Source organism: Ammospiza caudacuta, chromosome 1, assembly GCF_027887145.1.
Source record: "Ammospiza caudacuta isolate bAmmCau1 chromosome 1, bAmmCau1.pri, whole genome shotgun sequence".
Classification (NCBI taxonomy): domain Eukaryota; kingdom Metazoa; phylum Chordata; class Aves; order Passeriformes; family Passerellidae; genus Ammospiza; species Ammospiza caudacuta.
In genome coordinates, this window is record NC_080593.1 from 70,509,213 (window position 1) to 70,524,282 (window position 15,070).

Below are 15,070 nucleotides of genomic sequence, written 5' to 3' on the forward strand. Positions count from 1 at the left end.
GAGATGAGAGCTTTTCAGTACCATGCAAGCTTGATATGCAAATAAGGGACCAGGAAATACCGGCATTTCCTTTGCCTGTCCCGGATTTGTCATGTGATACACCTGCATAGTTTTAGAATCTGAGTTTGTTTGAAGGTTTCCCCAAACACTTGTTTCTCAGGCTCATTAACAAAAGGCATTGTATTGTGGATGATTCCCATGGTGAAGCTTATTGAGCTTTGGTGCTGTATCTGGGGTAGTCTCCAAGAAAACAAGCAAGGAAACAAGAAACGCTTTCAATTTTATTTTGGTGAAACATCTGCCAGGGAAAGAGCTGTATCGAGATTGGGAAGGCAAAATTTCCCACTCAAGTCAGCTTCCCAAGTGGCCTCCAAACCATGCAGAAGTTAAAGCAGTAGGTGTATGTCCTCTGCCTGCTCTTAGCATCTTGCTATGAACAAGTAGTAAAAAGGTAGCGCAGAAATCATGCAGCTGAAAGACCCCGCTTTTAACATACTGTACGTATAGTCCATGTGAATGTATACCCGTGATTTTGGAAAGTGACACATTTCAGATGCACACAAGCATTTCAGATGGCTGTTCCTGCAAAAAGTGAGTGTTCCACCTCTTCCTTTGCAAGCAGTAACTTTTTTGTGGCCCTTTGGAGCTGTTTCAGCTATTAAAACTGCTATAGAAATATTCCCTTTCCTTTTTCCATTTTATTTCATTCACCTCATTTTTTGTTCCTTGAGGAGGTTGAACTTGTTCAATCAGAGAGCTGTTGAAGCAGAGGGAATCTGGGATGTGCTTTGCCTCTCTCACAGTGTGCAATCATTAGACTCCTGTCCCATAAAACCCCACCCCAAGGAAGGAGGAAGAGGGTTGAGACGTACTTTGGACAAACTGGATGTGCGACAAATACCAGAACACTGGCTATTGCTGGTTTTAATTTCTATGTTTAGAAATAATTGAGGGCCTTAATAAGAAAGAGCTTTTTGCATTGAGGATGGAAATCTTTCACATTCTTGCATACTGAGGGCAGCTCCAAGCCAGCAGGAATTGTTCATATTTACAAATGCCTCTGTTACCCAGAGGCATTTACTAAGTTCGCCTTTAGCAAACAAGCTATTTGTAGGAGTATAGGAGGGAAACAGGGAACCTCTTTCATGTAATGGAGGAAACTCCAGCATCATGTGTGTTTGCTCCCAGCTTGGCACAAATGTTTACATTTCCTTTGAGCACATATTTATCATGTCCAGCAATGCTGGCTGAGAGTGGGAGAAGCCCTGTGACTGCACCCTCACCATGTCTGTTGATGGACTGAGACCATTCACATGCAGATTCACACTGTGCATGTGTGCAACCTCCCAAAGCTCCATGTTCTTCTGGGGGTGTCCATCAGGGTGTCTCTACACTGAACTTGCCCATTTTAATTTTTGTTTTCAGGATGGGAGATGTTTGTTGAGGCTGTCAAGGCAATAAACACACTCTGCCTAGCTGAGAGACGGTGTGTCAGAGCCCTTAGTCTGCTCCAGAGCCACGAAAATCTGGTTGCATTTTTTCAAAATAAATTTATGAGGGAGGTGGGAGGCAACACCCTGTAGGACTCATTACAACCTTTTCCATAACAGGTTTAGGTGGTTTTGTGAACCAAGTTGCCAGAACTAAGATCAGGCATGGCTTTAGGTGCTTTGTGCTACACTGGCACTCTCAATGCAGTGCCCTTGTCAGCCTTTCTGACTCCACTCTTTTCTTTGTGAGAAGAGGAGGGAAAGGCAACCTCAAACTTCAGAGCAGCTCACCCCACTCTTGACCATGGCCACCTCTTCCTTAGAAGAACTAGACATTGTTTGGAGAGAAGTAGTGACCTTTGTTTATTATGAAATCTGTCACAGCATCTTGCATGCTTTAATTTAGCATAATTTGGGTGTAATAGGAAAATGAAATCAGAATTTGAGAATGGTGAGAAAGGGAGATATTCTGCACCAGCCACAAACCTGCAGCAGACCATGAAGCTCTCCTTGTTTGATCCCTCCTCTGAGCTCTGGAGTGTCACCTGGAAAGTCACAGAATCAGGATGGGAAATGAGGAGCAGAGCTGTGCCGAGCTCATGCTGATGCCCTTCCCCTTGCTGCCCAGGCTGCCATGTGCTCCTGTGTGGTTAGTGTGACACAGGGACCATCAGCTCATGCTTTTGGAGAGGGATAGGTCTCCCACCAGTCTGACAGCACTGATGCCCAGATTTTGCTGTCTAACCCAAGCTTCTTTTGGCCATTCCCTCAGGGCTGCAGCAGGAGGGCATTTTCTCTTCTCCCCCTTCATTAACAACAAAGAGGCCTTTGTGTTAGTCCCAGTGGTAATTCTGGGGCTTTTAAATATGCTTTACTGCTGGTTTGTTATCACTGTCTCATTAGCATGCTGTCCTCCAGCTGAGATGTGCCTGGAAACAGCATGTCCTATCTGGTGGCCAGGGAAAGATGGGAAGGTTTTGGCATGGGAAAGAATTGGGAGTCAGAGGGTGGGGCTAGGGTGGCATGTGGGATTTACCCTTGTTTTTCAGATAAATAAACATATAAAAACTGTATGTTCTTGTTTCCTCTCCCTTTCTCTTTTTTATCTTTCTCTGACTTCCATGGTCTTGGATCCAGTGATTGGAAAATACAGTCAACTTCCAGACTCAGGTATGGTTTACAGACAAATCTGTATCATGTGGGAAGCACTCCCCCAGGAACAGGTAGATTCAAAACGCCACACTCAAAGCACCCAGAGCAGAGCTGCTGCCACAAAGGGGTGCAGGGGGAAAGTCCTTCTGTGCATGCCTTGAGACCCTACTGACAGGCACGCCTGCTCATCTGTGCTCAGCCTCTTTGTTTAGCATCCCCTCCACATAGGCTGCATGTCAAGAGAAGGTGCAGAGGTCCCCCAAGGTTTGACACACAGGGTGAGGCTTTCTCAGAAAGTCTCCTTCTGAGATGCAGCATTCCCAGTTCAAGAATCTCAGATTTTCTTTTTTTTTTTTCCCCCAGAAAAGAAAAGGGGACTAAAACACCTTAAGGACTCTTTAAATAAGGGGAGTTAAACACCTTAAAAGATGCTTTCCCAAGATGAAGTTCTGTAGGAGCAATGCAGTAACAAACCTCAGGGGAACAAAATGTACCTTTGTGTATCAGATTTGATGGACCTGTCCTTGCCCAGTTTTTCCAAGGTCTGTTCTGCTGAGCAGCCACAATTCCCTGAGGGGATCAATGGTGTAGCCTCACTTGCTATGCAAGAGTGGCCTGAGACCTGTGGTTTGCAAGATGCTGTGCCCACATCCTCATCAGCTGGCAGAATTTGCTCTCTCACCCAGACTTGGGGTGCATTGCAGAAAGAGCTTAGCCCTGAGCAAGCTGTAGCACATTTCAGAAGATGTAACCAAAGAGCTCCCAAATACCTTTTGCTCTCTTGACAGCTGATATATTCAGCAAGAACAAAAGCAGGTGTTAATTTTCACTGGATCCCAGCCAGACAGTCCCTGCTTGGGACTGCACAAAGCAGTTCTTTCTTCAGGCAGGGCTTGGGACGTGTGCGTGGAAAGGTGAGAGAGCACAGGCTGCAAAGTGGCAGTCCTTTCCCCAGTGCTCCTGTCAGGCATAATGTGTCCCCTTGTGTGGTGCAATGGTGTCTGTGAGTGATGTGGCCTCCTTGCTGGCCAGGACAGGCCACGTGAGCTTGTGCAACCCTGGTCAGAGATGCCAGCCCTGCCCACAGGAGGAGGCGAGCAGGGATCCAGTGAGAGATGTGCTGTCATCATGGCCAGAAACAGTTTCCTTGAGCTTTGTTTAGATTTACTGGGGTTTCTGCAAGTGCTTGATAGACACTGTTTGCTCCTGGAACCCTTGCTGCCATCCAGCTGTGAGAGGATTGAGCAAACAGCCCTGGCTTAAGGAGTGCCTCGCCATCCTTGGCATCAGCTGTTCTCGCCCACACTTGTCAAGCTGGGAGTTACAACAGAGGTTGCAGACTGATCTCATGCAGAGGCTTAGCACAGAGATGGGAGCACTTCTAGCTCTTTCCTCTCTTGTCCTGGAAGCCTCTTCAGTGCCCAAGCCCCACTGCACAAGATGTTTGGCAGCTTGAGGAACACTGTCTGCCTCTACTTGTCTGTCAAACGTGAGAGGAAAGACGCTGGTGCCTAAAAGACTGACCAAAGGGTTTGGTTTTTTCATGGGTTTTGCCTTTTCTGTGGTATCTGAGCATAAAAAAATCAGAGATCACTGCCATTTATTGGCATGACATTATGGGTTTTTTCATATGTGTTTGTATCTCAGGTGCTTGGAGAATGGATTTTATAAATACCACTTTTAAATTAGTATTACAAAATTACTCCAATTTCTACTGAGGGAGAAGAGTAATAGAAATTTCTCTGATTGTTTTCTTCCTTAGAAGTTTGACTTCATTCTTACTTTTTGTGAACACACTTGTCTTGCCAGGTATGAGTGACAGTGTCAAAGACAAATTCTCTGTTGCATTTTCCATCGTGGGTATGTTCTCTTCGCATGCTGTTGGAAGCCTCAGCGTGTTCTTCTGTGCTGAAATCACACCCACAGTAATCAGGTGAGACTGGAACCCCCTTCAAGAGATGGGGACAAAATTATCCTCATTTAATTGATAATGGGCTGTGTAACTTAACACATTGTATGGGAGCACATCATTGGAGACCTCACAGCAACTTGGGGGCTGCTTTTTGCGGTGGCTGCAGTCAGTCTGTGCAAGTAAATGCATATCTGTGTATAGAGAGGCTTTGTTTTCCATGGCTCCACCTTGTGTCTTGTCGTGGTGATGATCAGCAGGCCTGGCAGCACATGAATTGCAGCTTGGTAGGGACTTAAATACTCAGCTGAAGCAGTTTTTGTGGTTGAGCATTGTCATTGCTTCACTAACGCTGCAGGGTTTGTTCAAGCAGCAGTTGGGTGAGTATGCATCTTGGTATTAAAGGAGGAATTCCATGACTCTGCACAGGTGCCAGCAATCCCTGCCTGCATAGGACAGGTTAATCAGGACAGCTGCAGGGTGCTTCAGTGGAGGGAAGGTGTTGAAACATGTGGTTTAAATGCTTTTGGTGCATAGAGGTTCTCTGCAAGCCTGCCTCACTGCCTTAATTGCAGACAAAGCTGTCTTTCTCTTCACAATCAGACCTATCTTAGCAGAGGCTCAAAGTTTTTCTAAAGAGGAGCACTTTCATCTTGGGAAATAGGAGAAATCAGAAAAATTATCTTTGTTGGAGAGTTTCTCACAACACATCTTTGTATGGTCAGGGGTTTGTATAATTTTGTACATGCACTGTTATCTTTCACAGCACAAAGGTTGTGCTTCTGTGTTCTGGATTATGCTTTCAGCAATGCCACAGCAATTCAGGAGTTTGCTCTGATTTCACTGAATTTCCCAGGAATGTAGGTCATAAGGGTGGGAGGGAGAGAGAGAGAGTAGAGGAAAGAGGATACTTTTATTTTGTCCCCTCCAAATTATATGCCTTTTCAACTACTTTGCAAAAGTATTATTGCAAAACTGTCATCTGAGTAGCCAGAGTCTCCTTGCTTCATGGTCTTTTTTTTCAGGCTATCTAAATTTGTGAAAGTATTTTGTGGATAACATTAATTCCACTGGAAAAGGCAGTGTGAGGAGTAAGATTATACAGCAGCCTGAAACACTAACAGCTGTTTATTTATGTGTGTGTCAATCAGTTTGGTGGTTTTATGCCTTTTTAATTTTCTCCTTGGCTCTGTTTGAAAGACACACAGATAAGGAATTGACCATGTCAGCCAGAAGAGAATCTGCCAAGTAGGGTCAGATGTGCAGTCTGAACTTAGCAAGCTTTTTTCCCTTAAATCACTTTTGTTGCTACAGGCAGGGGGACAAAATCCTGGCTGGGAGCCAAAATTCTGCTTCCCCTGACTCTGCTGGGTGACACCACAGCTAGATATGCCTCAGGATCCCTGTTTATTTATAGAAATGATGACACTCTGCACTGCTTTGTGATCCTACCACCACAATAAGATCCCCTCAGAACTGTAATTAGGAGGTGTAACTCAGGACAGTGCATAAACCTGTCTCATGCAGAGGTGGGTTTAAACTGCCTTCTGTCTTGCCTTTTGGTGGGATCTGGCTACTCCCTCATAATCTGCTTTCCAAAATGCCACCCTGGATGCCTTTGGGAGTTGGAACTAAATGATCTTTAAGGTCCCTTCCAACCCAAACCATTATATGATACTAATATGCTTTTGGTTACATCTCAAGGAACCTTAAGGAATAGGAAGGCAAAGAGAGCACTGAGACTGTCTCTGGGATTTCCCTGATCAAATCCATTGTCTGCAAATCTCTGAGAGTGGAAAATAGCACTGCCATTACCTGGGGTAGCCGTGGCATGATAGCAAACCCACAGCACTCATCCATCTCTGCTGCTGTGGTGCTGAGATGAACAATTCCAGGAGGAGAACAGCCAGACCCTCATCACTAAGAGATGACACCTGCTCCAGCAACATGAACATTCCACACTGTCATGTGTCACAGAGGGGTCCTTGGGATCTGCGCACTGCCCCCCAGTCTCTTGGCAGTAGGCAGGAGGGCTTTATCAGGAACTATCCTTATTTGTACCTGGGACTTCAGTGCAGACCTCCATGCAAATGCTGAATTAAAGCACCAAGTGTCACTGATAATCCACATGGAATAATCTTCACACCCTACAGCCTGCATGTCTACTAAATAGGAATAGGCTGAACAAAACACAGCATGTCCTCTCCTCATCCTCCACATTCTCAGTTATTATCAAGTGGAAGATGGTTCTGGCTTTTTCTCCCAGTGCCCTGCTTTTGTGCCCACCCAGCCAAAGAGTGGGCGGGATGGCTGAATTAGGGCTTTTTCCCATCAATAGCTGCCTCAAGCTGAATTTCCAGTTGTTGAGGAAACTTTCCTTTGTGACCACCCGGGAGCCACTTGGCACAGTCACCTTCACACAGAGGTCTGCACCAGCTCACAGCCTCTCCTCTTGGGGTCCCATCCCCCAGGGATCAATCTGCAGCTGACACCACACCTTGCCCACCCAGCTACCAGCACTGAATGTATTTCTCAATGCAGTGGGATGCAGGGCTGTTTACTGGGACCTGAATAAGGCCTGGCTTCTCAAAGGTGGTGCTTGCTCCATGAGGCCAAGGGTATGCTGGTGTATTACTTGAATCTCTGGCCTAGGACTGAGTGCACAAAATATCCCTTATGGCTGAGGAGGTTTCCAGGGACTGACTTTAAGAAGTGGCTGAGCTGGAAAACCTGGTCTGATTTCAGTTCACCTGATTCCTGCTTTGTGCAGGAGGCTGGACTAGGTGCTCTCCCAAAGCCTCCTTTAGCCTGGGCATCTCTCTGGCTCGCTTGTACTCTGAGCCATGTTGTGTGTTGACCTATTTGCTCTATGCAGACATGGCTGTCTGAAGACAGGGGTAACAAACCTCTGCTCTCCTGAGGAGTGCTGAGAAGGACAAGACCCTTCCCTTAGAATGCCAGCGTGGATGTCTTGCTGCTCTCTGGCAAAACACTGAGGTAGCAAGCAAGGAAATTCTACCCTATGAGCAAGCAGGACCTTTCTGAGGACAGAATTTTGAATTTTGTGATTTGCCCATGTTAGTACCATAAACCCCATGCAAACCATCCTCCCCAGTGTCAGTGGGGGAGCAGGAGTTGGGAACGTGGTCCTGATTGATCATCCATGGGGCCATGCCATAGGAAAGCCCCCCCAGAGCAGGCACTGGCAGGCAGAGGTGCAAGGGAGAAGGCTGGGATCACTGTGGGTGCCAGCAGCCCTCGCACTCCCTCTCCAGGCTCCACTCTGCATCTGGAGAGTGTCTGAAGTGCAGACGCTGGCCCCTGCCATGGAATTCCTTGTGCTGAGGAGGAGCAATGCCCCAAAGCACTCAGAATGTTTTTCTTTTCCACTTCCTGCCCCTTGTCACCTGCAAAAATGGTGTGAACCATGAGCTTGCTGCCTCTTTTATCCTATAGCTGTTTTCCTGATGTGCACGGACACAACAGAAAGTTCCTGAGAGTATTTTCAATTTTCTCTCTTTTTTTTCCCTTCACATTTCACATCTGCAGTGTAGTTAAACCTTAAAGAAACCCCTTTTAAGACACACACTGAAATGCACTTTCAAGCCTTCTTCTGCCAGGTTTTGATGGCACTGGAAAAAGTAATGCCTACTCTAATTACTGACGTCATACGGAAAAACTTTTTCCCCCCCCCGTAAATCTGAAGCCACTTGACCCATAAATGACAGAGCCGTCTTTGTTGCTGCCTTTTCCCGTTTTCTTTCAGCTTGCTTGGTGTCCTTCTACAGCAACATTTAAAACTCACCTCAGGTCCTTCTCAGGGGGGTTGAGATACAATTTAGCGATTGCAATCACTGATGTAAATGAGCCAGGCTTTTGTTGCTCAGGAGCCAGCTTGGAGAGAGATCTGCCATGCATTTGGGACTGGTTGTGTCAATTACTCATGTGAGTGTATTAATGAAGTTGCAGGGAGGCCAGTTGCACAATAGTTGCATTCAGCTGGGTTTCTAAATTGCCACTGGAAAGCTGGCAAGTTTTTAATAAGGGCTTTTGCAGCATTTGGGGAAGTCACTGTTGTCTCTGAAAGATGCTTTGCTGAGTCTGAAGAGTTGGAACATACATATGTGAATTTTTGATCCAGTCAGTGTCCCAAGAGCATCTTTTGAAACCCATGTTTGCTGTCCTTCAGCTGTCAAGCAAGCAGCAGTGGATTTTGGAAAGGATTGAGTGAAGATTAGCTTTAACACTGTGGTTGGCTGAGTGAATTTGGCATTTGTAGGTTTATTTGTACAGTGATTTCCAGGATGCTTAATAGTCAGGGAAGCTGGTTTTATGCCAAATATTTGACATAAAGCAGTCCATTTGCCCTCTGCAAGCCATCTTCTGTAAGGGCCAGTTGTTGTTGATAGTAACAGTTCTGCATTGGGCCAGGAACTGAACCCCTCTGATCTGCAGAGGGTTTGGGAATAGATGGCATCTCCCAGAGGAAGTGTAGGAAGTGTGCTGCCCTCACAGGCTTGGTAGGGAAGCAGGGTGCCAGTGATTAAACTCACAGGGAGGTCTCCCTCTGCAGGCAGCAGTCTTTGGAAAATGAAGGAGGAGCTGCCACTCTCACAGATTTTGTTAAAATGAGTCATTTAAGGACGACCCTCTGCTGGCAGGAGACCTCAGTCGTGTCACAGCAGGAGGGTATGTCCTGCCCCAAAGAAACACCTGCAGTGCCACTTCTGCGTGGGGACACCCAGCAGAGACAGCCCCAGGACTGTGAGGTGTGCCAGGCCTCCTGCACCAGCCTCTGGAGAGATGCTGATGAGCAAGACAAGGAATTGCAAGAGAGTTTGCTTGCTTAGCCAAGCATCAGGAGAGAGCACTGAACTGGCCTTTCACAAGCAGCGTCTGTGCCTCTAGCTGGAGGAAGATGAGTCTATTTTCACACTTTTTCCCCCCCTGAAAATTATGCATTTTGTTACATCTCCAGAGTGTTGAGAAGTTCCAGCCATAACATGATTTCTTGTAGAAAATATTCCAGCAGTCCGTGTTTGGTATAATGGATTTTAAAGTCTAATCTCCTGCCTCCACTGCTGAGTGGTGCCAGGTACTTAGAGGCAGCCAAAATTGACTTCTGCACTTACTGCTCCTTGGTGTGTCTGGTCTAAGTGGAGAAGGGTGGCATGCTAAGCAAAATCTGGTTTTCCCTCACTGAATGTGAGAATACTTAGAACTGGGAGTACTTTAGAGTGCTGTCTACACACCCACATGGTAAAGCCTCTCTTTTTCCTATGTGGGGGAGCTAAAGGGGTGTAAAATGATACTTGAGTGTGATCATTTCCCCCTGTGCTTGTGCTTGCAGGGGCGGCGGGCTGGGGCTGGTGCTGGCCAGCGCGGGCTTCGGCCGCCTGACCGCCCCCATCATGGAGCTGCACAACCAGAAAGGTTACTTCCTCCACCACGTCATCTTCGCCTGCTGCACACTCATCTGCATCATCTGCATCCTGCTGCTGCCTGAGAGCAAGAACCAGCACCTGCCTGAGAACATCCCAGACGGGGAACACTACACGCGGCAGCCACTGCTGCCGCACAAGAAGGGCGAGCAGCCCCTGCTCCTGACAAACTCTGAACTCAAGGATTACTCTGGCCTCCACGACTCGGCAGCTGTGAGCGACGGCATCTCCGAGAACACCACTGCCAACGGCATGAAGTAGATGTAACTGGGTGGATTTTTTCCCTTCTCCTTTTTTTTTTTAATTATTTTATTTCCCCGTCTTATATTTCTTCTCTTCCTTTTGTATTTTATTTGATGCTGTTGTGCGGGAGGAGTTGCACTTTGGGCAAAGGTGTTTTGCACGGATTTTACAAACCAGTGATGGAGCAGACACAAACTTAGAGGAATTCAACTCTGCTACTAAAGCAAATTTTGGCATCTTCAACAGTCATGCAGATTACTTTTGAAAAGTTTTGGGGGAAAAGACTCATTTGAGAAAAGACCTGGCTGGCAGTAGCCCTTCAGAACTCTTTTTTTCCTGCCATTAAATATGTATATTTATTTTGATTTATTCTCAAGAAGCACTTTATTTCCTTTTCCCTTCATAGATCACAAAAATGAAGCCATCTTTTAAGAGGTGCAGCCATTCCAAGAAAGAAACCATGGGGGGAGGGGGAGTGTTGTTTTCTGTTTTGTTTTTGTGTTTCTTTAAAGGAAAGAGGGATTCACTGCAAAGTTGAATTGACTTAAACTTAGACTTGTGCAACATTCTTCTGCCTGTCTAGAAAGTCCAAGTGCCCAGATTGCCTGCTGTGTTTGTATACAGTAAAAAAAAGAAAAAAAAATAAGAAAAAACAAAGCAAAACCTGTTGTGACTCAAACTCTGACTGCATTTTAGGCAGCTTATATTTGTCTTTATAACCCATGTGCACTTAAAATTACTTTCTAAATTAGTCCTTTTTTGTTTTCACTGAATGCATTGGAGAAAATCCTACCCCACCAAGCTGATTTTTCAATGAGAATCAGCTTTCTGCATTTTAAGAATATATTAATCTATTTTAGGTGGTTGCCACCGGTCCTTAATTGTAATGTAGATGATGCAAATAATTTGACTAATGATGCAAAAATGAGTTTTGTCTAGAATGGTTGTAATTATCAGGAGGCCTAGGATCTCTGACTGCTCCAGGAAAAAAGCATAGACCAGCAGTGATAAATAATAAGGAGCATGGGAAATTATCTATATATATAATTATTTACCTTTATTCCAAAAGGCAGCATAGCTGGGATATCTGCTCCTGGGAAATGAGTGTCCTGGTATTTATTGTCCTAAATGTTTTTAGAGCCAGGGTTTGTGTTTTCAATTTAAGTGGGAAAACTGCTTAAATAACTGTTGGAAAGGAATTAATTGATAGCCTGTGAATAATGACTTACTGAGCTGTCTTGCGCTCTTAGAGATGTGTTCTGGTTCTGACCCAAGAATATACAATGATTTCACCCTTATTTCCTCACTTTCCTGACTGCTCTTGTAAGATTTTAATTCAGGAAAAAAAAGTTCAGGAAAAATTTGATTAATTCTACACAAAGCGAACATCCAGTTTACCTCCTGCTGTGCAGATGGCACTTTGATAGTGGCCACTTGACTTCTCTCCTCCAGCACCCAAATTATTTCCTTTGGCCATTGGCTTTTGGTTCTCACTCAAGAGAATATTGTGAGGATCTAGTTCAATGCAAGGACTCTGTAAACAGCTTTCTTGCATTGTAGTTAACTCTCCCCTCTCTCCCTCCCTGTTCTCCTTCCTCACTCAGGCCATCCATTTGTGATTGCTCGGTAGTGCAGACGTTCAAGCAGAGCAGCAGGATGTCAATGTTGTACTGACTGTCTGTATGATTGCCACTTTGTTTGATGTACATCTTGCATTCAGAGGCAGAAAAAGTGCTCGTTTGCACTCTCCTCCTGTACCTTCCCTCCCCCTTCCTCCCTTGCTGTATATATTGTCGATTAACTACTGTACCTAACAATTTCCATCCTCCATTAGGCTGCCAATGTCCTCTTACAGCTCCCAATAAATCAGAGATCCACGCTCCCCAGCAGGCCATGCAGTAAGGTAGCACAGCCTCAGATGCTGACGGATGCAAGGGGACAGGCAGACCTGCAGAAGCAACAGAGGTGGTTGCATCCAGAGTAACAATGTTGTCCTAAAGCTGCTAATTTTTACAGAGGATGATGTGGACATTTGGGTTCTTCTTGAGCCTGGTAAGAAACACTGGACCAGTTGATGGTAGTTTTGCCCAGAGTTACACTACTGGGTTTTTTTCACCCTTACTAAACTTGCTGTGACAGCAAGAGCCTGATCTTCCTTACACTCAAGTTTTATTGTCAGGCTTGAGTGCGGCTGCTTCTTTTTGTTCTGTGCTGAGACCTTTGCAGTCTGTGTTCACCCGAGGAAAGAACCCAGCCCTTCCCCACTCGTGCAGTATTCTCACACCAAATTTGTGCAATACCTTTTTGCCTTCGATGCGAGATGCTTGTTGCAAGCCACACACATTCGGGGATGAAAGAAATGGGTTCATGACAAAAAGCTGAAGAAGCAAAACAAGGCTTCAGGGAAGAGAGAAAGGGCCTGGGAGAGGAGAAGGTGTGAGCACAGAGGCAGAAAGCAGCATCTGCCATCCATCGTGCTGTGGAGCCAGGGGCTCCTTCCCTCGTGGTCTCCTTGGTGGCCCGTGTGCTCAAGCTGCAGTACAGCTCTTGCAGAGCATCCAGGCCTGTGAACCCGGCTGCTTCCAGCACTGCCAGTGCTCCTGGCGAGCTCACTGCTGCTGTCCACAGCGCTTTAGCGGTTCCTACTCTGGTGGTTGCTCTCCGATGACAGGCACAGGGAAAAGAATACTTGTTTAAACATATCAGCATTTAGACAGTAAATACATTAGGTGACAGAAACATGCAGCAATTTTTTTTGTTGGTTTTTTTTTTGGTTAAGAAAAAAATCTTAGGAAGTTGACTTGATTTGCTGCTTTTTTGCTTGAAACCAGGTAGTCGGTACTGATCTGCAATGAAGGGAGCCCCAGCTTCTCTAGTCAGTCTGGCCCTCTGCCTCTGTCACAACAATAAAGCAAAAACTAACTTCCTGCCTTGGCAGTTCCAGTTTTGCTCCTTTTCCTGAAAATATGAACACTTCTGTGATGATTATGTTCTTCCACACATGCTCATGGAGTTGGAAAGCTTTCACTAAACCTCCTCCTGTGGAGGAGCCAAGAACCAGGTGATGTAGCAGGGCAGAAAGGAAGCGTGGGGATGCTTGCCCTGCCTTGTCTAGTCCTGCAGCAGGACAGGGCTCTCTGCTGGAGTCCCAGCCTGCTGCACTATTGGCTCCTTGGCCTCATCTCCTCTGCAGCCATCACCAGGAAAGGCTTTTCTCAGGCGGCTCTTTCTGGCCACCACAACAGGGGAAGCAGTCCAAAGCTGTCCTGTCTATTTTTGGCCTTTTTCTGTGAACCTTCAGTAACCTCTAAGCCCATTAGTAGATTTTTCTTTGGGTTTATCATTTAAGGGCTTTCTCCATCTTTGTAAGTTCAAACAAAAATGTGAAGTGACATTATGCTTGATCTTGGGGGTTTTGTCCCCCTTTGTAAGATTTCAGTACTGCTTTTGTTGCCAGACACACTGCAAACAGATAACCCTGTTTGCAAGTGGTTTGTGGCCACTCTGAAAGAGGGTTGTGTGATTTACTTTTGGGTTTCACTGAGCAGGCTTTTTTTGTTGTCGTCCTTTTTAGTGGAAGTATTTTACCTAACTGTTGCCACTTCCTGGAGACAAACACTTTATTGGTCACCAAATTGGAAGCAGAAGTGCCATTAACTGAACTCTGTGAATGTCAAGTTGCGCCTGTAGCTGGCACATAAGACAACACTATTGAGTGGGGGGATGATCGCCCCCCTGTCACTTTTTTTTATTTTATTTTTTAAGAAAAAAATGAAATTACAAACCTCATTTTAAATGTGTTGTGTAAAATGTTTTGGGAAAGGAGTACGGTGTGTTTTGTCTAGTGGGCGAGATCTCCCTCCCCATTTCAGTTTCTGATGAAGTTTTAAAGAATCGTGTTACTGTATGTTTTGATCATGAATAGTCTGGTGGTGCTTCCTCATAGCACAAGCTTAAATCAAGTACTGAAAACAGTCTTACAAGCTAAATGTCTGCATGATGTTACATCTGTTGTACCTACTGAGAAGAACTTTGTATGTAAATGTACAGAATAAAATGATGTTGTCCCATCAGTTTGCTCTCCCTGGTCTGGCTCCCTTGCAGTGACTTCTCAAATCCCCCGCAGCAGCTGATGCCTCAGCAAATAGCCCTACCCTGCCCTACAAACAGAATGAGCTGTTTGTAAATCAGGCTAATTAAAACAGCACATTGATTTGCAAGTAATTATCCTTTACAGTCAATTACAGAAGCATAGTTGACTCTGTTTCCTCAGTGGTGTAAATTGAAAAGAAAATACCCTTCAACAGTTGCTTTTTGCTATTCTCATCTTGAACTGCAGCCAAGGACAAGCAGCTGTTCCTACCAGGTAAGGAGGGGCCCTCTGCACCCACACCAAATCTGAGACATTGAAGCCACTGGGTGTTCAAACTCTTTTGGACAAGAGACTCAGCAGCTGTGCCTCCTACAGCAGCAGCCTCTCAGTTACACGTTTTAATTGCTGATTGTGGCACCACAGCAAGGTAAATCCATCACTTTTCTGTAGGTGCTTAGGACAGCTGTCTGGAAGCAGCACCAGCAGTTTAGTTTAGGTTTGTATCAGAAGCTGATGCTTTAGCACTAGTCAGGGCTCAACGCAGAATGAAAGAAAAAAACCACCAAAATCCAGATAGTTAACTCCTGGCTGCCATCTCATAAACAAAACAGCCAATGCCCTATTAAAAGATACCCATCCTACCTGAAAGTAAGCCCAGAGATGTAGCAGCAGGATGCTTTCACTGGTGGTCACAGTAGTAGACCTCTCTGATTTTATGTATATGCTCAATTTACATGTGATG

At 45.5% G+C, this 15,070-nt stretch overlaps 1 protein-coding gene across 2 annotated transcripts in view; it reads left to right on the forward strand.

Annotated features, from left to right (window-relative positions):
• Window positions 1–10,600, forward strand: part of SLC22A23 (solute carrier family 22 member 23) — a 104,923-nt gene extending 94,323 nt beyond the window's left edge. For both annotated transcript variants that reach the window (XM_058812345.1, XM_058812353.1), the window contains 3 exons: window positions 2,628–2,660; window positions 4,452–4,575; window positions 9,902–10,600. In XM_058812345.1, the coding sequence (XP_058668328.1) occupies window positions 2,628–2,660; window positions 4,452–4,575; window positions 9,902–10,253 (509 nt within the window). In that variant the 3' untranslated portion in view covers window positions 10,254–10,600. The remainder of the gene's footprint in view (window positions 1–2,627; window positions 2,661–4,451; window positions 4,576–9,901) is intronic.
• Window positions 10,601–15,070: the final 4,470 nt, after the last annotated feature.